Source organism: Ambystoma mexicanum, chromosome 5q (assembly GCF_040938575.1).
Source record: "Ambystoma mexicanum isolate Mex_15411 chromosome 5q, UKY_AmexF1_1, whole genome shotgun sequence".
Taxonomy (NCBI): domain Eukaryota; kingdom Metazoa; phylum Chordata; class Amphibia; order Caudata; family Ambystomatidae; genus Ambystoma; species Ambystoma mexicanum.
This window is the reverse complement of record NC_090933.1, coordinates 755,726,675-755,753,551: the sequence shown is the minus strand read 5'-3', so window position 1 is coordinate 755,753,551 and position 26,877 is coordinate 755,726,675. Positions and strand designations below refer to the sequence as shown.

General features: G+C 44.8%; 1 protein-coding gene and 1 long non-coding RNA gene across 4 annotated transcripts in view; one reads left to right on the top strand and one right to left on the bottom strand.

Annotated features, from left to right (window-relative positions):
* LOC138497642 (polyamine-modulated factor 1-binding protein 1-like) overlaps nucleotides 1–26,877 on the bottom strand; it is a 2,990,269-nt gene that overhangs the window by 1,537,841 nt on the left and 1,425,551 nt on the right. For all 3 annotated transcript variants that reach the window (XM_069621239.1, XM_069621237.1, XM_069621238.1), the window contains 2 exons: nucleotides 21,635–21,824; nucleotides 17,690–17,843 (listed from right to left, as the gene is read on the bottom strand). In XM_069621239.1, coding sequence (XP_069477340.1) covers nucleotides 17,690–17,843; nucleotides 21,635–21,824 — 344 coding nt within the window. The remainder of the gene's footprint in view (nucleotides 1–17,689; nucleotides 17,844–21,634; nucleotides 21,825–26,877) is intronic.
* The window catches only part of LOC138497644 (uncharacterized), a 139,890-nt gene continuing 120,189 nt past the window's right edge, over nucleotides 7,177–26,877 (top strand). The window contains exon 1 of the long non-coding RNA XR_011278625.1: nucleotides 7,177–7,379. This is a non-coding gene — a long non-coding RNA (uncharacterized lncRNA). The remainder of the gene's footprint in view (nucleotides 7,380–26,877) is intronic.

Here is a 26,877-nt window from a genome sequence, read left to right as displayed (position 1 = left end):
ATCCAACTATTTTAATCTGATTAGAACTGTCTCCTAGAAATCGTGTCACCTGTCATTTTCAAACCTGTCACCTGTCAATTTGAGTTACTTTAAATCCGAAAAACGACCTTTACAAAATCGTTCATATCTCTGGAACCGTTTGTCCTAGGAACTTGGTTTAACTTTCCTCTGAATGCTTAGAATCTCAGCTTTCCAACGAACCTACTTCTTATACTTTTGCCGTAATCACGATTCACGCACTCGCGAATTTTGCCGCGATTTGCGATTTGGCCTGATTTCTTTACCTGTAAAAAGATAGCAGCTTTTTGCTTTCCTTTGCTAAAAATTAATTTGCCTCTTAATAACCATCCCTGAATCATTGCTAAAGTGAGCCTGAGCTCATCCCAAGTATCACTCACTCACCCTGAACCTCCTAAAGGGAATTAAAAGCATTTTCAGCATATTTCTCACTTCAATGCCACCACATTCGAAGCACTTGGGCCTGTGTTTTAAAACTCATACCTGTTTCCTCTAAGCTTGCTGGGGGGGAACTGAATTTCGCATTGTATTTGATTGCATTCCTGAGAACTGTGTGCTCCTCTTTCCATCTCCTTCCATTTCTTACATTGCATAGGGGAGGGGGTGAATTGCCAGAGAAAAAGTGATTATCTTATCTTTTGCTAAAATCATATCAAGTATTTCTGTACTGCATTTTATTCCTCATTGCTTTTCCCTTGAAATCATAAAAGTATTTTTACTACTTTATCCATCCTATACTAACTCCTCATTGATTGTAAAGAAGTGTGCTAGTGTCAGATTACCCATTGTTAATTAACATTATATTTATAAGGGCGATATTGATTATTAATTTAATATAAAAGCGTGGTATCTATATTTTGTTTTATTTCTCAAATAAACCTTTTAAACTTGCAAAACAGAACTACTTCTTGGCTCAGTGGGGTCAGGGGAATTCTAAGAGAGGGGTGTTATATAGGGGTAGTCATCCAGAACTCATGAACTGGACATAAAGATATATCAATAAGGGTTTCCATTCAGTATCCCAGATTAGGCATTGACTTAGCTGTAGTGTTGAATTGAATCCTCTTACACTCACCTGACATACTATCCCCCCATACACAACAACATTCCTTACCTAACAAATGCACCAGGGAAGCCAGCAGCATTCGCTGTGGCAGACCACAATAAACTCACCCACCCTCACCGCCCATACCCTCGCACCAGAGAGGCCTTCTCCGACCAAGCGCCAATCATCTGGAACTCCATAACCCCTACACATTTGCAACACTGAAAACAATCTGAAATTCAGAAAGGCTCTAAAAATCCTGGCTCTTCCCAATATCCCCCGATTCCCTCGTTCCTCGAAACTATACTGCTGAACCCAACATCCCCTTACACCAATTACAACACAGTGGCTGGCAGCTTTCGCAGCGGATCACCTGACACACTATCACCCCATTCACAACAACATTCCTACCTGACAAATGCCTTCGCTGTGGCACACTGCAATAACCTCACCCGCGCTCACCGCACCCTCAGACCCTCGCACAAGAGAGACAACGAATAATGAGACAAATAGACCAGGGAAGCCAGCAGCCCTCGCTGAGGCACACCGCAATAAACTCACCCACGCTCACTGCCTGCTCAGACACTCGCACAAGAGTGACCATGGAAAATGAGACCACGCCGTCAAGATCGCTCCAGCCGAACAACTCCAAAGACTACGGTACATGTAACCTTGAAGACTACGGTACGTATACCTTACACCACATCTGTGGACACAGGCCGCAGGCACGGCCAACCATCCATGCACTGTAGAATGCAGCTATGGCTATGCTTTCCGGTCTAGCAGCACACATAGCGGTCCACACAAACACCTGACATACTTCAACACCTCTGCCACTAGCATACAGTAACTACCAACTAAAAGGAATTCGGTATAGCTGGCCACACATCGACTCTCTCAACAATAGAACTCTAACGCAAACCACCAAAAGCGCCCACCCACATGCCTGACCTCCTTTTGGGTTGCTTAGTGGTGCCTAGCCAGCCACCCAAGTCCTAGACCGGCGAAAATGCACACGTGTATCTCCTAATCTAAACTTTTTTGAATTTTCCAGCACATTGACTACAGTCCCAGCGGGCGTTCAAACCACAAAGCGCATTGAGGCCATACAAATGGGGAAAGAGCGCTATATAAATAACCAAATACAATACATCAGAGGCAGCTGCCAAAGGGAATCTTTTCGGTGATGCTTTCATAAAAGAATTATCAAAATTTGCAAAATCGTATGGAGCAATAGATAAAGCCCAGGCATCCCAGGAAGGGGTATTCCGCAAGCAGGTTTTCGGCCGGGCTGGAAGAGGTATGGGTCATTCTTCATCCGCTCGGGAGGATAGCTAAGCAACAACATGCTCGCGTTGGAAGCAAGACGACACAGAGCAACACAGGTTCGACCCCCGGGTCCGCGCTTAGAAACCTCTGGGTATTAAGCGCGTTATAAATAACATATCAGGTTCCACAACGATAGATATAAATGGAAACAAGATGAGAGGAAACCCAGCCCGTTCTTCCCATCGAGAGGAAGAGGTTGGAGATATGCAGAAAGCCAACATCAAAATACCACAGGTGAGATTAAAGACGCAGGCATCAGCTACACAGACTCTCGCAGTAGGGGGGGGGGGAGAGCGGCAAAATGTATAGTAAAATAGCAACTGATTGCATCAGATGCCTGGGTTCTAGACATGGTTCAAGGTTTCCATATAGATTGGCAAGCCAGAAGAATTCAAGGGAGTTGGTCAAACCCTTTGGTAATGAGCATGATAGGCGAAGATTTAGTAGACACAGAGATAAGAGACAATTCTGATGTGACTCTCTCCATGTGAGATATTGAGAATGACCTCACACGATTTACATACCAGAGACATAAGGCAAACTCCGGAACATTATTATCATCTTCTCTGATCCTTCGGGACTGTGGGCGTACGGGTGGGCACAGATCATGGTCTGCCACTTCAAGATACAGGACCCCATCTGCTGACATGCGCGCCCTCCGGTTGGCATGGGGCCAGCATTTACTTAGCGCACCGCACTACGTGCAACGTTTGCCCACACTCTTTCACTCTTTACAATTGTGTTGAGACAGTTGGGGCTGTCTTTTAATTACATTTTTCCCCCACGTATTCCAATCATTCACATCCTTCTTACTTAGGACTCGCATAGGGCGCAATATCTTAACAGGATCTCTGCCCGTCCCAATGAGGGACACTTCTTCCAAAAGGCGCTTCATCGGCTTCTACCGAACATGCCATTGTCAGTTTCCACATTCAGATGCGGCATCCAATCAAGTTTGACATGTTCGATCACTTGATTGGATGCCACACACACACACCCACAGTGACGTGGGGACCCAGCCGGTGCCCCATTGGCTATGCGCCTGATGCACCCCCACGAACTCGGCTTAGCCACTCCCCAATAACGCTGCCTTGCATTTCAGCCCACTGACGACTGACTCCCGACAAAACTAGTTCCACTCGGTGCGCTGGCTGCACGAACGTGAGCAGGCTATTCGTGAGGAAGATTTTGGATACAGCTCGGACCACGAGCCATTCCACGTTATTGCGTCGGATGAAACCCTTTTCTCCCACGGCCGTTTCCAGTCACAGGTAAAAACTTTAAACACACTTTGGCTTCTGACCCCTCCTTGTCAACAAGATAGGAGAATTAGATATGGCTAATGAAAGGCCTGACCATGGCCTCTTGGGTATTATTATATTATACACAATTTTTTCTTTCTTTTTGCTATTTTCTCTCAGCATCCTGGAAGGCACACTGGGGTACCCTCTAAAAATATTTCCTGCGCACACAGACCACAGGATAAAGAGGAACATGCCCGATTACTCAATCCATCAGTCTGTTTGCCTACTCTTACAGCTCACTCAGAGACGTCAGCTGGAGCACTGAATGGGGCACAAAAAAGTGAACACGCAGGTAACATATGAAGCTACAAATATGTGAGATAATTTGCAGTACCTGCATGAAGTACTTACACCAATGCAGGCCGGTATGGTTAACGGCCCACCATGTCTATTTCCTCATTTTAGGGAATCTGGACAAGTTGCCTTCATGCATGTCCAATTTAGTTGGTAGATGTGAATATTGTCTGCACTCTATATCCTATGTGTGTTCTCTGTGATTTTTGCAACAGCGAACCTCTCTCTAGTTAATACCTATAGGTTGAAACTCATGTGCTTTGTGAATCATTGTTTGTGAATCTTAACTTTTGTGTTCTGGTAACCGTGTCCAATTGGACACAGGTTCTCTTGTTTATGTTTTATATGAGTACTTTTCACAATAGTTCTTTTTCATTATGACTTCTCTGGTACACTGTATTTGCTTTAGAAGCAATTTCACCTTTAGGGGTGCCATTATACTTTCTTAATCTTGTATTGTTAATCGTGAAAACCAACTCAATTTTTCAATATAACTAATAGTGCTTACTCCTCAGTTTGTCTTTGTGTTTCCTTTCAGACAACTTTTGGATTTTATGATTTATCTGATCAGTAATATTGGGGATCTCCAATTAGGTCCTGATTAATATGACCAACATGGGGAAAACCCCTTGGTAGCAGTACTCGCCTTTTTTGATTGTCACCTGCAACACGTGCAGCACTCTCTACTAATGCAACACTTGCATCAGTCCTTTCCTCACTACCCGTGCTGCCATCGTTACCTACGCAACCCATACATCATTTCCAGCTTCCCTCATAACACATGCAGCACTCCTGGTGAACAGGAGCATCACTCCCAGAAGCCTCTTGCTTCTTGTGTTGAAGCGCATATCAGCTTCCTTCTGGTAAGAATCACTAAATGTCATTAAGTTTGAAGAGTCAACCTCTGGTACCCTCTGTTATTGTGGGGTAACACAGTTACTCATTGCCTTAAGGAAACCTTATGGGCAGTGGCATCAGCGACACTAGCAAGAGGGATCGGATGGGTTAAGGCCCTAGCAGGAGTATATAATGAATATTACCAGGCCCATTCAGTAAGAGGGGCGATTTCTCAAAGCCTTTCCAGACAGGGGCCAGATTAGAAGGCATTATGAAAGCTGCGGATTGGTCAAAAGAATTGACCTTCAAAACATTTTATTTCAAACCAGTAGAGCAGGTGGCAACGTTGATTGTAAATAAGCTGTGAACAAGCATAATCCGAGCCTTGACATAGAATTCAGATTTTCCACTCATACGTTACAGAAAGTCATAATTCTATTAAAGACACAGAGGCGAAGGATTATCCCACCAGAGTAATCAAATGAATTGCATGTATAATGGGATGTTGTAAAGGAATGTCATGATTGCAAAGTGATTATACATTTGGACTCATTCATATGTTCGATTGCCAACCCAAAAGACCAGATAGCTGAAATATGGTTTTGTGTTGCAGGTTCCATGGTGGATAAGCCAACAGGTTCATGAAGTTTGTACAAGAGAACAGTTCATCAGCCTTTACCATAGCTCTCAACCATTTATGTCGCAAAAGCGGGTGAAAACACCCGATTTTACTTTTGGCGGGTGAGAGGCCCATTGAAATGAATGGGCGTGCATGAGGTTTGGCGGGTGAGTCCGCTGTTTACAAGGCGGGTGACACCCGCCAAAATCGTGTGAGTTGGGAGCTATGCCTTTACTGGTTGGTATGTTACAGTCTAAAAGGAACAGCGAACGAAAGTTTATAAAATGGAGGACAGGATTTATTGCAGATGGACACAAGACTATTGGGTTATGACAGTCACATGCTGGAAAGGACCAATAATATTAAGGACTACAAAAAACTCAAAACTGATGAAGATTGTAGTTTGTTCACTTTTTGTTTAATACTGTTATTGTTTTAATAAGGCTGCTCGAGAAGTAAAGTTGGGAGTAAAGCATAAACCATTGCCTCGTGTCTTCAATAGAATTATGACTTTCTGTAACGTGTGGAAAAACTGAATTCCAATGCATTCAAGCTGCACAAATTCTTAAAGTGCGCCAGTGCCATTGTCCCCACATACAGGAGACATAGCCAACCAATCATCTTCCTCTACGTACCCGGCGCTTCAAGGGAAAATGTGTTACAGCAAAACTGGGGATGTTGGTTTTACAGAACAACATACTTCCTAAGAGAGAAGACCATAAACGACTCATTTCACTTGCAGCGACTTTGCTTGAATTGCATGTCACACTGCCCCAAAGAAATCTCTTCCTGGGTTTACAGCATCACTTGACTTTTCTGTCATGAATGAATTGTTTTAGTTAGAAACTATTTTGATTTGGAAAAATTATATGAAAAACCGCTTAACAAATCTACGGCGGTTTCACTTTTTCCGATACTGCGTTTCTCTAAAACTCACCAATTTTGCTGTTGGGATGAAAAATGCTATGACCCACATTTCTAATTTTACTGTGCTAGTCATTTGCTAACAATGTAATATGCCGTACGGTAGTAATTGTAGAATTAAATAATTAAGCACGGGAGGAATTGGCTGTCTGTCTCTGCAAAATAACCGCCTCAGTTATGGGAGTCAGTGGAACTGTGGAAAGAAAGGAACACAAGCCGTTGACGCCTGCGTCACAGATGTGTGGAAAGCCCCGCTGGCGTTGTGCATTACGCTGCCTGCCAAGTCTTCCCGCGGACGTCCTTAAAAGCACTGCGTGCCCGTCGCCTGTCATTTCTCTGTGCGCGCTGAATGGATCCCTGCTACATCTCACTCGCTATTGATCGGCCGGGCCTTCCTCCCCATCGGTTTCCCTGTGTGGTCACTGAACAGCATACAAGTTCAATAGGGAGATCAGCTGCTCATCCACTTTTTGCTAAAGCAATTTGTATTATGGATTTATTTTAACCGTGTACAGTGGCAGTTGCTGTTTTTACTATTTAAATGGTTTGATTATCTGACCTTACTTACTTTATCTCTGTAAGTGCCGTGCATGGGCTTTAACGCGGATCGATAAATGGGGATTCCTACACAGCATTATCTTGAAATCAATCCCGATTCAGGCAGTCTGTCCTCTTTTCGTTTGATTCCGCTCGTCTCGCGCGTGTCCTCTTTCTCTTTCTACCTTTGGGGCGGCAGGCAGCTGCTGCTTGTGGAAGGAGCACGCGCCCCCGCCCCTCTACACCCCCACCCCCTCATGCGACTGAAACGGCCTGCGGGCAATGGTGGAATCAGCGTACGACCTCACTTTACATTTCTGACAAATCTGTATTCAGCAGGAAAGAGGTGCAATAATGACCTTTTTGCTCTTGAACTATGTAGTTTAGCAAATAATTTCTTTATGAATCTCTACATGGAGGATAGAGTGACAAAATTAAGCTGCGCAAAGCCATTAGAAGATTAGAACGTCAGGTAAGACTAAGGAATTGAGCATGCCAAGCAACACGTCCAGATTTTTTTGTAAAGGAAATTAGTAGTCCCTGGGAAATGTCGCCTTTTCTTAGAAATGGCCTTTACAAGAAGAGCTGTAGAAATAAAATAATGAAAATTCACATATGATGCATTCGAAATGTTATCTGTGGTTTTAGCAATCTAATGCATTTATTTGGTCTGCAGGTCTTGGGGGTGGGGGGAGGGGAACAGGGTGCTCCGAGAGGTAGGCAAGCTACTCCTTAAAAATAGTCATCCCCATTAATACCTTACTATAGAAACTGGTGAGCGTCATGCTCACCATACTCCTGCTTCTTTGCCATTCAATCTATTAACACATTTACTTTCAAGCGGCCACACAGCGCCTATGTGATCAGAGCAGATTCACGAAAGCGTGTTCAGTTTACTGAGGATATTTGCCGTTTATTTCAAAGCTATGATTCGCTCAGTGAGGCTGGCAGATGCCATGATATCAAAAGCAGACCATTAAGTTATTCATAAAGTGTAGAAAAGTGTTTATTTTTTGTTTAAGTAAGCCTCACAAAGGCAAACAACTAGGGGACCCAGGGTAGCACTGTACATTGTAAAAATTGGACACATGGATAAGGTTGTAGATTAGGGAAACATACCTGCTTGTTAACTTGTATCATTTTAAAAGATATTTGTTGGACAAAAATGTCTGAAATGCACAATCCATAAAAAACCAGAGTGCACCAGCAGGTGGGCCTTTATTTTATTTTTTTTAATAAGAACACATTGTAATAATGTAAAATATGTGTATGGTCTGGTGGCAATGCTGGACAAAGATGCAAGACAGACACAGAGATGATGGAGTGCAACCACGCCTGCACTGGTGTTTGTTCTCTGGAATGGGCAGTATACATTATATTGGATATATGGGAAAATGACTAAAACAAAAAGGAATAGCTATGGAAACAGAATCAGGGACTGGCCAACACAACATTTTGTCTGATACCTCATAAGCATCCCCAAAACCAAGGAATCCAAAACCCCTAAGCAGCTCTGGAGTCGCTCTAATCTATTAAAAACTAGGTCCAAGAACGATGGGGAACAGAAAAGTGCCAAACCTTTTCTTATGAAGTTCTTTGCTAACCAACTAACCTTATTCTAACAACACAGAAATGTCCCAAAACCCTAAATTCAAACAAAGACAAAACCCATCACTAAAATGTCCCACCATAATCTAGAAAAATATTCCACAACAATGCAAGCGCTCAGTTTCCCTTGAGGAGTACACAGTACCCAGGGCTTCCTTTGTGAATCATCTTCTCAGTTTCCTGGTACCGTTCTCACAGGGCCTCTCTTTCTCCACTCCAAAAGGTTCACTGGGGTCCTTTTCCACTGGCCATATACTTCACAAATTCTCAGAAATTGCCTGAATTGTTTGCATCAGGCTTTGCTTCACCAGACATAGCTTAAACAAGCATCCTTTCACCGTGTATTTGCTTTCAACAATACTCAGCATTCTCCTAGTGTCCTTTCCACAGGTTTCGCTTTTCTTTCATCCTCTGGTTCTACAATCAGTTTCCCAGACAGCACCTTTGCCCGGCTTCCCCTCCCCAGCTGTCAGATGCAAAGTGTCCTCTTTTTCCCAACACTAGCAGAATGTCCTACTTCCAGGTGGAATCTTCCCCTTCTCTTAGGTCCACACTGCAAGTAACTTCAGCGTCTCCTAGGTCTATAATCCACCCTTCCAGGCAGGGAGCAGCGGTAGATACATCTACCATCTCCAAGTCCAAGAGAAGAAATTACTGCTTGTGTCCTTTACCATGAGGCTGTCTGCTTGCCTGTAAATCCATTTTTGATTGGCCCATTATGGGGTATCTTAAGGTTCCCTGTTCACATTCACATATCCTCTTTACAGGATAATTATGGTCTCTCCCCCATTTGCCACTCGTAAAAGTGAAGGATAGCTCAACGGCAACGTGCTTGCCTTGGAAGCAAGATGACACGGAGCAACATGGGTTCGATCCCCGGGTCCGCGCTTAGAAACCTCTGGGTATTAAGCGCGTTATAAATAACCTATCATATCATATCATATATCCTTTGCTTACAGTGGGCCAGGCTTCAAATGTATTCACTGCCCTCCACTCCCATCTTAGAATCTGCACTGTTTGCCCTTGCCCAGCTGGTCGCCTTTCATCGTGTGCCATGGGGTGTTTGAAGATTTGTGAGGTAAGCAAACAGGAGCTCTTGGGTTGCTTAGGGAAGCTTCTGGACATGGTTCCTTGGGTGTGTTTTATTGAGTTTTGATGCCACAAACTGCAGTGTTTGGCATTTCTGCAGTAGGGCTGCTGGGACATGTAGTCTGTAGTAATGAGGCATACACAGCAGAGTGAGGTTAACCTGTTTATTCGATCAACCTGAACCCAGCGGCGCTCCGCCTCACAGTCTCCCTTCAACTGCCCCGCTGGAATTCCCCCACCCGTAAGTAAACAAACATAGAACACGGAATGTGGAATTCTACATATGTAGAATTCCACACTACCCAGCATAACATATATTACAACACTTCTCCCCCCTTTACTCACTTAACAATACACACCACAGCAACCCAACACCACAAACCCAAAAGAAGAAGAAAGGTAAACAGGAAATGAAGGGAACAGGGGAACAGAAGGAAAGAAAACAAGGCGCAAAGGAAATTGAGGAAGGCATTAACGTGCAATTGCACCCACAACATATTCATTGTATTTAGAGGGAAGTCTCCTCTCCCTGGCCGGATTGGTCTTACGCTTGCCTGAAACAGAGTCACCTTCGCTAGGGGCCAACACCGTTGCCTCTATGCCACCTGAGCTCGCGGCAGCTGATCCTAATTTCGTAGTTACTAACTCTGCTCCACTTCGAGCCAACCCTCCGGTACCCACCGTCTCATCAGAAACAGGACCATTAAGGTCAACTGTAACGGGAGGTAGCACCTCATGAAAACAACCGTCAGAACGCACATCAATGCCATCACCACATAATGTGACACTGGCTCCTAAGGGATTTCCGTCTCCCGGAATACACCACCCCTTTCCACAACAACTACCCGTCTCATGCTCCATCTGGAACTGTCATCCAGCTTTACATATCCACGCCCCGTTTTGGCCACCACACGTGGTTGCATGTACTTACTAAATCCCTTAGCCACAAACCTCGGGTTTCTCACAACAACCCGATCCCCTACTTTTACATGTAGAGGTTTCTTGAATCTTAATTGTTCCTGTCAAAAAGACCCTTGCTTCCGTCTTACCCTATCCAGAACTTCTCGCATGTCTAGTTGCGACCGGGCACCTCCACCCAGCGCTGGAACTCTCAATTTAGAGCCAGGTTTCCTGCCCCGCATAAGCTAGAACGGAGAAAAACCTGTGAGAGCAGAAGGAATCGCTCTGTAAGCCTTAAGAGCTTCCGAGACCACATTGCTCCACGGAAGACCATTAGCATGAGCCAACCGTATGGTCCCCTTCACAAAACGGTTCATGCGCTCCACTAATCCGTTGGCTTCTGGATTATACAGAGACACCCTATGGTGGCGGATTCCCAAATTCTTGAAAACTCCTGCATCACACCCGACACAAATTGCGCCCCATTGTCCGTAACTACACCAGCAGGGATACCCTCCCTGTCGAACACAGCTGAAAGAAACTCCACCACCTTCTCAGAGGTCACGGAAGACAAAGCTGTAGCTTCTACCCACCTAGAAGTGTAATCCACCATCACCACAATGAATCTCAAACCCCCACCCAAGGAGTTTATGGGACCCATTATATCAACAGCTACTTTGGACCACACATCCTCGGGAATCTCCACAGGGTAGACCGGCTGGGAAGTGGGCACCTTGCTCTTATCACTAGCCGAACACGCTGCACAATCCTTAAACTACTTCCTCGACATCATCATCCATTTTGGGCCACCAGTACACCTCCCTCGGTCTTTTGGTCATGGACCTTCCCAGATGTCCCTCATGAGCTAGAGCCACAAGCTTACCCTTGAGCGATTTGGGGGAATCAATCTTAAACCCCTGGCGATAACCCAAGGGCCCTCGGATAATTCCGGCCACACATAGCCATAAAGCTTGGACAACTCCTCACTACGGACGGGAACCAGTCCTAAGTGCAGACCTGATGTCAATTAATACTGGGTCCCGACCACACTCCTCACTCCACACTTGTTCACATATTTCAGGGGCAACACCAGCTATCAAGGTACAGTCATCCCCCACCAACTCTTGAGCTTTAACAACATATCCTGAATGCGGAAATTGCGACAGACAGTCGGCGACAGCGTTCTTTACTCCGGGGACATATTCTACTCTATCTCCCTCTCTATCACTGCATACTTTTGCTCATCCTCTTTGAGGACCCTGGACGCAAACGCAATGGGACAAAACACGCCACCTTCCCTCTGTTCCAAGACTGCTCCAATACCGTTCTCACTAGCGTTCACCGTCAAAACGGTTTTCCTTGAAGGACAAAAAGGAAGCCAAGGAAGGAGCCTGATCTACTTCCACTTTAAGATTCTCAAATTCACTCTCAAATTCGCTTTGGCACTGATCTGACCAATCAAAGTGAACTCCCTTCCTCAGTAAAGCCCTCATACCAATTGTTTTGTCTGCATATGCAGACACAAACCTGCTATAATACTCGGCAAGCCCCATAAAAGATCTTAACTGTTCCTTATTGGCTGGGGGAGGAGCATCACGTAGTACCTTTACCAAATCCTCCTTGGGATGAATACCCTCAACATCCAAGGTGTGTCCGAGGTAGGTTATGCTTTCCACACCTATCTTACACTTGCTCAGCTTAACGGTAAGACCACTCCTTTTTAATACCTCCATCACCTGCATGACCCTACGGTCATGTTGAGCGCGAGACCGACCCCAGACGAAAATGTCATCTTGAAAATACTCCACGTCAAGGATGCCAGTGAACAACTTCTGCATAACTCATTGAAAAACGGCGGAAGAGGACGCCAACCCGAAGGGCATCCTGCAAAAACAAAACACCCCAAAAGGAGTGACGAAAGAGGTAAGAGGACATGACTCAACATGTAGGTCTATCTGATGATAGGCGGATGAGAGATCAAAAGTGGAGAAACAGGAGGCCCCACCCACCAAGGAAAGCATCTCATTGATGTTAGGCAAGGGATGTCTGTCGATCCAGATGTTGGAATTTAGGTCTCTGAGGTCGACACACATCCTCATGCCTCCATCCGACTTGCGTGCCAACTCCACCGGAGGCAGCCATTCTGAACACTCCACCTCCTCGATCACTCCCACCTCAATAAGTTTGGCAAGTTCCCCTTTCAAAGAATCCCGGGCCACTACAGGGACCCGCCGGACCTTGTGCACAACCGGGATGGCACATCTCTTTAGGACTATCTTGTGAGCGAAACCCTTAAATTTGCCCAACTTGGACGGAAAGACTGTGGGAAACCTGCTCTGAAGTGTTTCCGCTGTCAAGGGTACCACCAACGCAGTGGTATTCCTTTCGCCATCACTCACACTCAGAACTGGAACGGTTTTCCCAGGGCGAATTTCTAGAGCAAACTGCTCGTCCTATCCCACAACAGGATCACCCTTATGGGCCATATAGAGTTTCCCTTTGGTCGTGCGTCCCTGAAATTATATGTCAACCCATTCAAAACCCAGGATCTTGATGGGAACGCGGCAGTAGGCGCAAGGGTTGATGTCCGAGGGAGACAGGTCGGACACTCTCTTCTGGAATTTAGAACAATAGAGTTTAGGAGAGATCATAGTAGAGGGGGATCCCGTGTCTACCATCAAATCAACAGGCACGTCATTTATACTGAGAGTGGCCCATGCGCTCTTTCTTCCAGGGCCTACACTCAACAACAAACCCTCCTTGGTACACCCACCGGTGGTTTGAGAAGATCCTATGTAACCAACTACAGTCACACCTTCTTCCTCATCATTAGCATCTACCATTCTCACAGTTTCCCTAGTGGAAACACCACTCCTGCACATGCGGGTGTAATGCCCCCTCCCTTTACACTTCCTGCACATTACGGTGGCGGCCGGACATTCCTTCGACCCTGGCAAATGTCCACGCCCACCACATCTCTTGCATACATCCCTTGAAACAAACGTCCCTTTGGTGTCCTTGTCTCTGGGCTTGGAATCTTCGCTCCTGCGGGGGGAAACAGCATACACAACCTCTGCCTTGTCTGACATTTCCTTCACACTCTTTCTAGATTCTTCCATGGCCCGTGTAATTCCAATCACTTTCTCCAGGGGTGGATCTTTGCTCTGTCCACAGTCTTTCCCTGACCCTTGTCCGCATCATAATCTGATCACGGATATATTCCTCTGCCACACCCGTGAACTTGCACGTGGCTATTAAAGTACAAAGAGCAGTTACATAAGAGTCAATGCTCTCACCCGAACCTTGTGCCCTTGAGAAAAAATTGTACCTTTCTAGTACCACGTTGGCCCTCTTCCCAAAACGCCCCTCTAATTTGCCGAGGGCGGTTTCATTTGCAAGCACAACACCTTGAGAAGCATCGCCCCTTCACCATTCTCGGGGGGAGGGGCAAGTACACTGGGCCCAGGCAAGTATCTGAAGATTCTGCGACCCTCCGTACCAAGGCAATTAAGTAAAGCCACCTCCTTGTCGTCGTCTGAGAGTCTTGCCCCTCCTGAAGCCCTAAGATATACTTTGAACATGTCCACCCATAGTTCCCAGGCAATGGCTGGTTCCCCCGGGTTGGGTAGGAAGGCAGGAGGAGGACGGGCATTGCTGTGCTGCATTGTTGTAGGGCAATGTATTTGAAGGTTGAGGTAAGATCCTTCCACCAATGATACAAACGGGGGTGCCAAAAGTCACTTAATAGAGCTTCAGAAGCAGTAAAAGTAATTTAGTTTGTGGGCCAATGGAAGCACTAAGGCAGAGGTCTTCAGGTTTCTGTGGATTTAGTTAAGGCAGTACTTTCAATTAAAACAGGGTGCCCCTTGCAGACTCAAACGAAAACACAGTCACTGGAGGCCACAAATGTCTATCCAACCCTTTAAGGGTTAATTTCTCTCTTCATTGCAAGTAGAATTTATGCGGAAAGCACTTGCAAACCAGCAAGGGTTAACGCTTCCACAAACCTCTTTGTCTTTACGTTGCGTCCGTCCTTCCCTGAAGCTTGACTTCAGCTTGCCTTCAGCCAGTGAACTGATTGGAGGCCAGGTTTCCACCAGACTCCTCCCCCTCCCTTGGGGTTTACAGCGCAGACCAGACACTCACTGCTTCCTCACCTGTGATACTGGAGTAGTCCAGGAAACACCGGCGCCGCACTCTACCCGGACCAGGGAGCGCAGGCCTGCTTGCAGAGAAAGACATAGGGCTCCTGGACGTGGTTGCTGACTCAGCGCTGCTCTCCACCCGGACGGCAAGCACATGCTTGCTCGGGACGGAGAAAACCGGGCCCCTGTATGTGGACTCACGCCGGCGAGTAGGGAGGAGGGGCCACCTTCCAGAAACTGCCTTCGAACCTGGCAACACAGGAACGGCACCGCAGAAAGTGTCGGCGATCACAACGTGGAACAGCCGACACGGAGAAGGCTAGGCAGCAACCGTTGGGCGGGTCGCAAGGCGCGTGGGTCAGGCAGGTTGATCACTCGTCGCCAGTGTAGTAATGAGGCATACACGGCAGAGTGAGGTTAACCTGTTTATTCGATCAACCTGAACCCAGCGGCGCTCCGCCTCTCACAGAGTCTCCCCTTCAACTGCCCCGCTGGAATTCCTCCACCCGTAAGTAAACAAACATGGAACACAGAGTGTGGAATTCTACATCAGTACAATTCCACACTAGCCCTGCATAATATACATTACAACATAGTCCCATTGGATTATACTGGATATGGTGCTCTTTTTGGTGGTCATAATTGTAATGCAACAATTAGGGGATGTTGTGCCCAGGGAATGCTGCTCCTTCAACCTCTATGGGGGCATATTAGGCGTCAGCCAGACCACCGCGGTCGCAGTGACTCTGTTTCCCACATACAAAGGATGGTGAGAACCTCTGACTCACCACATCATGTATGATCCACAGTTTGTTCCTATTGTGCCTCAGAAACAAATGTGCTTAATCATACAGCTGACTATATAGCGAGGAATGACTCATGATTGCCCCCGACAGACTGGAAGAAGACTTGCTCACATTCCATGATGTTATCTCACAATATATACTTTGCACTGCTGAAACTTTACGACCCTCTGACTCCTCTGAAGCTGACAATCCGGTCTTTGGGTATGACTGGATGCGTCTATCTTGAATGCCCAAGTGACTTCCTAGAATTGGATTGCAATTCCTTTTGGGCGGTGTGGAGAAGCCTATCTTGAACCACCAACTGGCTCAGATGGATAAGGAGGTCCTTACCTTGTTCATGTCTGGCACCTAGTCTCTGTTGGTTTGTAGCTTGTCTATTTGATGCAAACAATCAAGCCATTGTTTCTCTTATTTCTTCTGCTTGTGATGATGTCTCTGTGCCAACAGTGCTTTCGGCAAACCATCTTTCACATCAATTTCTACTCTGGCTCTGAGCTTCATACCTATGTGGGCACACCCTAACCTCCTTGAAATTCATGGTGCAGGATCTACAAGACTCCTTCCGTGTAGGCTTAAAAGAAGGTGGTGAAATGTGTTCCTGGCTCAGGCTGGCTCTATGTAACACTTTGAGGGTATGTCACTGCATCGATTTAATCTAATCCAATCCTACTTTTGTTAATGAAAAAACACAGTTTATGCTCGTAGGAGACTTCACTTCTGGAGCTAATATTCTATATTTAACTATTGTAATGATTAGCATTCAATATAGACACATTGTTCAACAAACCCCTGCATGCCTCCCATCAAAGGGCAGACTTTGTGCTAAATTTCCTCTTACTACTTGAAGGTACGCCTAGTACCCATATTACAGCGCACAGGGTGTGTCCAATGGGGATGCCATTTTTTTTATTCATTCCGGTCACGTGATATCATTATGTTAATCTTTTTTGAGTTTAATATTTAGAGTAGGTTTTCTAGCATGTCTTTCATATTCAGCTTACATAATGGGACTGTTTATCAATTGATTTATTATTTGTGTGTTACATGTTCCCTGCTCTGAAGGTTAGCATGTGTCAGAGCGTGGGAGGTAGAATCCGCGGATCATCATTTCTGGGAGAGGCCCCCCGGCTGTCGCGTGGTGTGGACTGGTGTTTTGGAGGCAAAAGCAGGTAGCAAGGGAAAAGTATGGACACGTGGCGTATGGAATGTGGTGGCTCTGGTAGGGAGATTTTCTTGAAAGATCCAGGTCAGGTGATGGGCATGGTGGAGTCATCAACGAGGGACTGATAGAACATTCTAGAATAGGTGGGACCGAGTAGGCAGGCTGCCTCTCAGGCACTGGACAGGGGACCATCTTGAAAGTTTTCTTTTAAGTTTTGAATCACTCATGGGGACATGAACTATAAAGTCAGAGGCCTGATTAGTGGTTCAGGCTGTTGCGAGTTTGTTCTGGTAGAGTAACCATGTAGCTCTGTTAACTGTCTTCCAAGACAATAAAACTATCTGTGTGTTACTACTACCCTATGCTGACTTGCATGAGTTTGGTTTCGCCCGACACCATTCAGGCTAACTTAATCAACTTCGATTTCTACGTTTTTTTCTGGAATCAAGGGGGCAGTTACAAATGAATAAATAATAAGGGACGGAAGAAATTAAGGGTGGGTATACACATGCTACCATCATCCAAGCACAGTCATTTCACATACATCTCCAATAAATCCTTCTACATATGTCGGTAACTTAACACTGACAGGTTTGAGTTGTACACGGATCCAAGGTGTCATCTATGCAAGTTAATGGTAAAGTTGCAAGTAAAGGATGGGACACGTCACGTGGGCACAATGTTCAGCTTGTGAGGATAGTGCAATGTATTTCTGCATCAGTTGAGGGTGCAAGATACATATTTGCCGTGATAAGTTAACAAGTCAAAGATAAAACATGGCAAAGTACTAGCTCCATAGTAAAGACAAAATTTGTTTCTGCACTATTCTCTTTTAAATGCATCTCCACCTGTATATCAGGTTATTTACCGATTTGTTTGCCAGTGAACTCAAAAAATTATCACAAAGATTCCCTTATTTTCGAGTCCATAGGACACTGAAGTTAAGTAATGTGTGGGTGATTACTGGTCTCAAAACATTCATCAATTTCTCCGAAACTGATACGATGTCTTAATGAAGTAATAAATAGCTGGGAGTTCACTGTCAACGTATGCAACTGAGTGAGCAGCTGACCTGTTGCTGTAGTGCCTTCACGTTCTCCGAGGCGGAGGCCAATTCCACCTCCAGTTTATGGCTGCTCTGCTGCATGCTGCGCGCCTCGTGAAGCTTGCTTTGCTGCTCGCTCTTGGATGCTGCTAAACCAGCTTTCAGCTTTTCAAGCATTTCCCTAAAGGTAGAAAAGGGGGCGTCAAAAGGTAAATGCTGCCAAGTAAATATTGCCAAATAAATTCAGAGGGTCATATGCATACACACATACATTCTCAAATGCAAAATAAAAACCACCTTACTGAACAAAAACGAATCATTCTGCCATATTTGTTTGCATGGTTTTCACATTAAGCAACACTGGAAAGGTTCTGCAATTAGTATAATTAATTCATGTGTATGATACCCCCATCGTGATCTTTGCCCTAGGCGCGCACATCCCTTTGTGGATAGTGCTCCTAAACCGAGAGCATTTGCTCATTAAATAAAGTTTTCTAATTGACAACCTGAGCCATTGCTCCAGGCCACTTCTGATCTTTGCATCCGTCCACCCTACCTAGCTCTAGTTCTTCAAATGCATTGGCTGAACAGATTCATTTCATAATGGCAAAACTAACCTACATGGGCTCGTGTGCATGATAAACGCCTGCAGTCTTTAATCTGAAACTTACTGTGACATTAATTGATGGTGAAGAATTAAAGCCAATTTCTGCAGAAAAGCTAAATTAAAGAAAAAAGTAGGATAACATCGCACGATTAGAAGAATAATCCATATGCTTATAGACAAATTGCCAGTCTACAATTAGTTAAAATGTGGGGCCTTTACATCTTACTGGCAGTTTCTATTTGTTTAATTAAAACCCACTATTCATCAATGCGCCTCTCCAGCAAAGGCTGTTTTCCCACTTTCTGCCTGTGGCAAAATACCTTAGTGAATTGGGCTGTAAAACAATGTGGGGCATGTTATTTTTTTTAATGATTATTGTGGATGCAAGATATGTCAAAGTAGAGAACACTAAGGGCCGTATTTAGTAATGGCTTCCTGTGGGAAAAAGCCTTACCAAGCGCAGCAAAGCCCTAAGCAATTAATAATGGCCACAAATGAGAAAGGTAATTATAATGTAGCTACCAAAATCCTAGTTGGGGAAAGTTTTCCAGACATGGCGGTGCGGGGCAGTGCCACTTGGCGCAGCAGAGACGCACTGTCCGCATAGAGAGAGATCCCTGCGCACAGAGACCGGACGCACAAGTACACACATTTTTGGGATAAGTGGGTAAATGTTGAAAAAGCGTTCCTGCTCCATGATACAGCAGGAAATAGCCTGGAAGTGAAAATGATGTTCCAGCCGGGCCTTGAAGATAGCACCATAAAAGCTAATCAATAAAATGTCTATTCCTGTCTATTCACCAGGGGCCCCAGCTGCATAGCTTCACAGAATCGATACTACAAATTATTGCGATTTCCCGGCTCCCACTGGACATTCTAGACAAATCTTTCAAGTGTAACAGGCATTCGTTCGGCTTCTTTCGCCCTTTTATGTTGTATGCTTTATATTTACTGGTGCTCATTATGGAGAAGTCAAAGGAAGCCATGAGACAGAAAGATGTACAGTCTACTATTTGTCGATGTAGCACAAATGCATTATATAGGTCTTATACGTGAAATATAGTTGCATAGAAGTGCACTTCTTCTTTGCTAAAGTTCACATGCAAGCCATGTTTGTAGCATGCTTAGCAGCATTTTTTTCAACATGAATTTAAAATGTGTTTTTTTACAATTTGGTTTTCTTGTTTGTCCTTTTGAGATGTACCATTCCTGTCATCGAAGCTGGAAACCGTAAACTGGGGCTTCAACAATGCCAACTACGTCAACGGGCAAGTTCAAGTCATACATGATGTGGAACTCCCACAGTGTGACGTGGCGGGTGTCCTCGTTCACTGTGATGACAGTACTGACCTCCCCATCACATGTTCATAAACACCCTTGCACAGGAGCACAGTTCGCATGTCCCACATCATTCACATTCCAAGGAATGGTAACCAGTGCACCCAACGGAAATGGCCTTTGATTTTTGGAATATACAGTACTTTGTCACACAGATGGATTTATTTTGGGAGTTTATATCATATATAACTGTCAAGACACTCGCTTTTCCACTTGAGTATTGTTTTATCATCAGCAAGCACGTCAGTGTACTAGAGCATCTCTGGCAGAAAGGGGGTTCGGCTGTTTCCATTGTCTTACTCTACATAGTTTCAGTGAAGCAGCCACCGCATGGAAACGCATTCCAGGAACGGATGGGCCTGTTTATAAAACACCAGATTAGAGGCATACAGCCGTAGACTGGTTTGTAAATTCAGAGGCAGTTTTGTTTTGTAAATATCCCTCTGCACATAATTATAATCAGGGCTGCACATGGAGAACGCTGAACCTATTAACATAATCCCACTTTAGCCTCCTGCCACCGCTGGTAATGAACTGCATATTACAGCACTATTGTGTGAATTCCCATCTCTGCTGCATGGGGTTTTTACACCAGCTAATCACATGGAGCCGAATCCGGGCTGCATAGCAGTGGAAGTCTTGGGCTCATTTCTGAAGAACGAAACTCCCACTGAAAGAAGCAGTGCTAGCCAGTGGGTGTGCACGCTCCCGGCAGCTCTCTGATTTCTTTGGGCCATGGAGCTCCTTATTCAGAAATACATATTTAGTAAGTCGTGTGACACGGACCTCTAAGGCAGCCATCAGAAGCTTGCACCGAGGACCCTTTGTGTACTAGTTCAGTCAATGATTGTTAGTGGCTTGGCAGAACGAGCTCTAGGCAAGCTAGGCCTAGGCCAGCCACCCCCAGGCATCACTTAGGGTGTGTATTGATCTATTGGGGCTTGAATTGGTAAAATCAAATTGCAAGGCGGCCTATCATTTTCCAGCCAAATCGTAATGGCCCGTTCTCAACAACTTAAGGAACATATGCAAGAGCACACATCACCCTTTTGTGCCGCCACCTGTAGAATACAGCGCAGCCCAACGAATAATTTGGTCTGGCTGTCACAAAGTCACTTACATAGCTTTCCCCTTGTGCCTGAACAAACTGCATGGCATGGGTTTATTAGTCTTCTCTGACAGTACCTGAATAGGCACCTACAATCTAATGACTGTTTGCATGCAATGTAATGGTCCCTTGTTTTCATGTTTGCGCAGTCTACTGTCAACTGAAGGGCCTTCCACCCCACAGCTCTTGTAAGCCATAATAATGGCAATGGGTGCTATACGAATATCAAATAACATAACCCTGGTAAAAAAGGCATGTGCGTTCATCAGAAAGTTCTCTAATGCAGCAGGATTCAGCACTGTGCCATTACACAATCCATGCACTCTACACGCGATGAAAAATAGGAGCGCTACGAGTTGTTATTGGCATCGCCAGTGCATTACAACAAAACATGGCACCCTGCTCCATAGTAAAATGGTACACTCGAGGCATGTGACAGCAGCTTGTGTACACAAGAGAAATGCAACTTGCAACATAGATTTTTAAACTACACTGTGGCTTGAAAATATGGTAATGCCGCGATTGGGCAGCGGCTCCTAAGAATTGTTTCTGGGCATTCTCAGAAAAATCACCCTTTACACTTTGGATTATATACTCTAAAGTTGCCTCCGGCCAACCTTTAACAAAGAAAGTAAGACTATGCGAGCCATATGTGACCTCCGACCTTCAGGAGGAAGATGGGATTTCTACTTCACAGCTAAGCTTCGGCAGAGGCGATTTCACAGCAACACACTCTTTACTCACACTCACCCTAAACACACTTTCCGACAACGCCCCGAAGAGGCCAACCGGACTCTCACAAGTGTGCCCTAGATTATCCCCTCAGAACCAATGCTTCGGCACTGCCGGCCAAGCGTGGATAGAACCCTAGTGCCACGGCGACGTTCCATGCCCAGGGGCCCACTTTGCGGGAACTCACTTGTAGTCTCGCGTTTCTTCCTCCGACGCTGCCACACGTTCTCTCAGCGTCTTCATTTCGATATGAAGTTTTCGGCTGCTCTGCTCTTGGCGAACTGTTTCGGCAATTCGCTCGGTCAGCTGCTCCTGAGTGGCTCTAAGGCTGGATTGCACCAGAAGGAGTTTTTCATCTTGACTGGCAAGCTCTTGGGCTGCGAAATACACCACAAGGAAACATCATACATTTGCATTGCTACAAAGCCTGTTCAGCAAAGCCAAGCATTTCAACATCATCGCACATTCACTTTCATTAGAAGCGCTTCTGGGCCTCCAGCAACACTTCTCTTTTGCCACAACAAATAATTAGACACAACACCGCTAAAGAAACAAAGAACCTATCCGAAGACAGCCAACAAAGAAAAATACTCGTCAGTCAACTCGTTTGAAATGTATAGAGATACATATGTAAAATACGTTGCTCAATTCACACAAGTAAACCGTAGCTACGTAATCGCATCTGTCCACTTTCACTCGCTCCATTTCCTTGCGACTCCAATACATTTCCCCTGTAGTATTTCCAGTAGTTGAATCAGTGCATTTCCTCTATCAAGGTCATCCCATAGATGGCGCTCTTTCATTATACCAAAGTGCTGTAGAGCATTGCGCTCCAAGCCTCCTCACAATAAAACATGAAGACAAAAATAACGGAAATAGGAGACAAAGGACATTTTCCTTTGTTCTTGGCTGACCGTGTTTCACAACAAAATGTATACATGCATTTCAAACGATGGGTGTGCCGCTCTGCATGTTGAAAAACAGGTTACACATATAACAGTCCATCCGTGCCATGCCAAAAGAACGCGCGTTTCAAGAGGCCCGTGGAACGCTACGCCGGCCGCCTCACGGTCAAGTGCACCCCCTGCCCACGTTTTAAGACCAAACAAACAGGCAATGAAAACAAGATAGCAATTGGTGCCTCTTGAAGCAGGGGTTCGACTGCAAGAGGGCCATGAGAACACTGCACACAAAAGAGTAGAATACAAGCGCCAACAAGACGTGAACAAAAATTGCAGATGGTGAAAAAAAACATGCAATTTTATGCAGCTCCCAAAACCGAAGACCAGCGTGTCAATAGGTGCCGGTTCGAGGGAGAGATTGAGGAGAGGGTAAGAATAAGCCCGTTTTTAGTTGTTTTTTCGTGACCATTCGCCCCGTGAGATACAGGTGTGTTGCCCAGGATGCAAGCTGCTCTGCAACGGTCACTATCACACAACAACGACCACTTAATTCTTAAACGTCAACAGGACATTTAGCATAAGTGGAAGGAAGTACTCAGGGTGAATGAATACATGACTGAATGGACGAGGGGCCTGTATAGCTCCCAACTTGGGGCCTGATTTGCAAAAATCTTTTAAATGGGACTTTCCCGTGTTGAAACATTTTTGTAAATCAGGCCCTTCGTTGCGGTTAGGTAGACATACTCACCACCAGTCAAAACACATCTCTGGCCCCCACCCACAGCTCCCAACAGGATCCACACAGGAAGCTGGGCAACAACGCACCCACACCCCAGCCTACAGCGCCATGAGGCCACAGCAGTGGTGGCTGCGGGCTACATAAACGGCTGTACTTTCATCTGCGATAGAGGATTTAGCAGTGACACTTGAAAGCAAAATATATCCGAGTGTGATAAAATGTCACCTTGTAGAGAGTCGCTTTCTTTTAGGAAAATAATGTTGGTAAAGCACATTTTGTTAATTTGCATTCGAGGCAAGTTTAATGATGCGTCTACTGTGTAACACATATGAACAGCACTATCTACTTATCACAGGCCTAAACGTATCACCATTCTTTTAGCGACCAAATGGAAGCCATTTTGTAAAATATTTTCTGCACCTTGAATAAAGTATGCGCAGAATCTAATAAGCAACGTCCCTGAAAGCTGCTTTCCCAGTCAAACACATGCCCGCAGGCTACCCACACGTACAGGAAAAAAAAAAAACAGCTCGAAAAAAGGAATCGGCTGCTGTTATCCAATAAAGTAAATGCAATCACATGATAAATCGCCAGCTTTCCCATGTGACATTTTTAGCTCTGGTGGGCAAAGGCATAAATGTTTTAGGTGCACCCTGAGTTTATTGCATTTGAAATATTTTATAATAATTCAAACAACGGAGGAAAGGCTGGCGAAAAAAAAAAAATCAAACTCAATCTCCCAAAGTCAGATGGTGATGTCGGAAGGGTAAAGGGGGCGCATATGCTCTAGGCTTCTCATGCAAGTATTTACCCCTTCTATACAAACATTCTTACAACATGGCCTACATTTGTATTTGGACGTGAAGGGAACCCCTGATTTGCAGGGCGACTGCAGCTTTGCCAGTTTATTTGGAAGAGAAACAGTCGGGACGTGGGCCCCAAGGGGTTAAGCTAGCCCAAGTTTACCAATGCTTTGGACCCGAGCCCTGGCTGATCCCAGGCCAGAGGCGCTAGCAGCTGCATGCTTTATTCACAATCCCTCTGGCAGACTTACAACTGCCCCAGGCTGTAACACAGCGTACCTAATGTTCAAAATGGCAGGTAATCTTATGTCAAACATACCTCTTTGATTTAAAGTGATCAATAGACGCTTGTAAGGAGGTCATTTCTCTGGTGTTTCCACCTTGTTTCCCTTACAGGTGATTCAGGCAAACGCCTGCGTGGATGATGTATGAACAATAAACACGGGGCGGCTAGAAGCAGGTTTTCCTTTTGCCAAATGCTTCTGGTGCACAACGATTTCAGATCAATACTCTGTAGTACAATTATCCGCAATGGCCTGGTTGTATTGAAAAAGAATTTGCCACGGGCCTGTTTAAAAAAAATATCCGATTCACTTATCTGGCCACCACTGTGTAGAAGGGGAGGAAATGTATTTATTTATTTATTAATGTGATACAGTTTTAAACAAATGTAAAAAACTTGACACATATTTACATCAAATATCTAAAATGCAAAAATACAATAAAATTCCAAATCTTAATAAAATCCTTAATACAGTTAATAGATAATTGATTTGTATATGGATTCAGGAACAAAGCCTAGTTTATACATAAAAGAGAAGAGAGAGAGAGACACCCTATTCATATTCATAATTAAAATAAAACATTTCCTACTTGCACAGCAAGAGTATCGCTACATATCGAGGGAGGACCCCCTTGAGTTTGAATTCATGAGAGCAGCTGCCTCTCGCCAAACCTGATAGAGTGCTAGATGCAATTTAGAATTATAGGTGTTAACACAATGCTTCCAGAAATCTGCCTGATCCATATAGTCTATATTATGAACAAACTCACCAAGATGCTTTATGTACTCCGTTCTCATCCTGCAGCAACTCGTCAGCACATGACGAGCCGTCTCTGGCTCAATAGGGAGATCACAAATCCTGCAATATCTTTCTGCTACACTCAGCCCCAGCTCCGGGCCCTGAGTAGTCAGGATCGGTAAGTGATTGAGGCGCATTAATAGAATAAACCGCCTCAGATGTTCTGATGGGCACAGATTTAGATAGAGTTGTGCCTTTCCATAGGTGTATAGCACAAATAGAATGAAGCTATAGCTTTTCATGCTACTAAGATGATTAAAATTATTCTGCCAATCCCACAGGTTGAGGCGATTGCGCATGCTGGTAATCAGAACATCGTTTTCCCGACCCCATTCTGGTGACCAGCTGATTTCTTCAGTCAAAGACCGAATCTGGCTTTCTAATTTAGCCTGTCTACCAGCCACGCAATCTTCCTTAATCGTCAAAAGTAGATTATTTGTTGGTTTATTATTGAGTCTGATATGGAATTCCATCCTCTTCCTTAAAACCATGGCTCTAAGGGAGAAGATTCCTAGCTCAAGTCTAATAATTGCCATGGGGATACACTGTGGAAGGCCGAGGATTTTTCTCCAAAACTTACCCTCTACCAGTTGTAGCCACCCTAAATTCATATTTGTCAGTGGGTCTAAACCATACGTCACCATGGGAGCCAAACATTGAATGTATAGCTGACGTGCTGCCCAAATTGAGAATCCACACTGTTCTCGTGTGAATTTATAGACTAAGGCTGTGAGTTGAGCAGCTTTTGTTCTACGCTCCTGGATGCAAGTGAAATAGTTTCCTTTACTGTCAAATTCTACCCCCAGATATCTATACATATGCGTGTATTCAATTTCGATCGGACCCATCATCATTCTCGGTCTGGCTACTCTACCAGCAGTATATAACAACAGCTTGGTTTTACTATTGTTAATGACTAGTTCATTGCTTTCTGCATAGCGCGACAACTGATTGGCTGATCTCAGGATACCACTAAAAGTGTGATCCATGATCACCAAGTCGTCTGCATAAGCTAGGAGTGGGCAGTGGTAAGAACCTATCTTAGGGGGACAGTTATTAATCCCTAGGAGACATTTGGGTATATCTGAAATAAACAGATTGTATAATGTTGGGGCTGTAACACATCCTTGCTTTACTCCTCGATTCTGGGGGATGGGTTTGGTCACCGAACCCAGATTGTCTAACCTAACTTGAACAGTATTGTTAGAATGTAATAGCTCCAAGTAATACAATAGAGATTCAGGGCAGCCCAATTTCCTCAGTTTGTTCCATAAAAGGGAGCGATTGACCGAGTCAAAAGCCGCCTTAAAATCTATATATAGCGCGTATAGAGGGGGATTTGAACGGGACAAAGCCTTGTTTCTCAGAGTGTTCATAATAAATATATTGTTAGAAGTAGAATAGCCTGCTCTAAAGCCGCTTTGGAATTGGTCTAATATCCCAGCATTCTCTACCCATGTTAACAATTCTTTCAAAATAAGTGCTGCGAACAGTTTCCCAGAACAATCCAGCATAGATTAGAGCCGGTAGTTCGTAGGATCAGACCTACTACCTTTTTTGAAAACGGGTATGATGATGGCTGCCTGCCAAGATGTCGGTATACTACCTTCATGCAGTACCTTATCAAACAATATTTTCAAAAGGTTTGCCCAAAAAGGGGGATTATTCCTCAGCACCATATTAGAGAGGCCATTTGGCCCAGGGGCTCGTGAGGTATTTAATGACTTAATTCTGTTTTGTAGATCCTCCACAGAGACAGAGAATGGAGGGATAGGGGGTTTGCTAGCCGTGGGAATATAAATCCTACAGCTGCTCCCTGTATTTCTCATTTCCAAAAAGGAGATCCATTTATCACACCCTATAGGATTAACCATACTGGATAAAGTTTTCCCTTTCACTTTCCC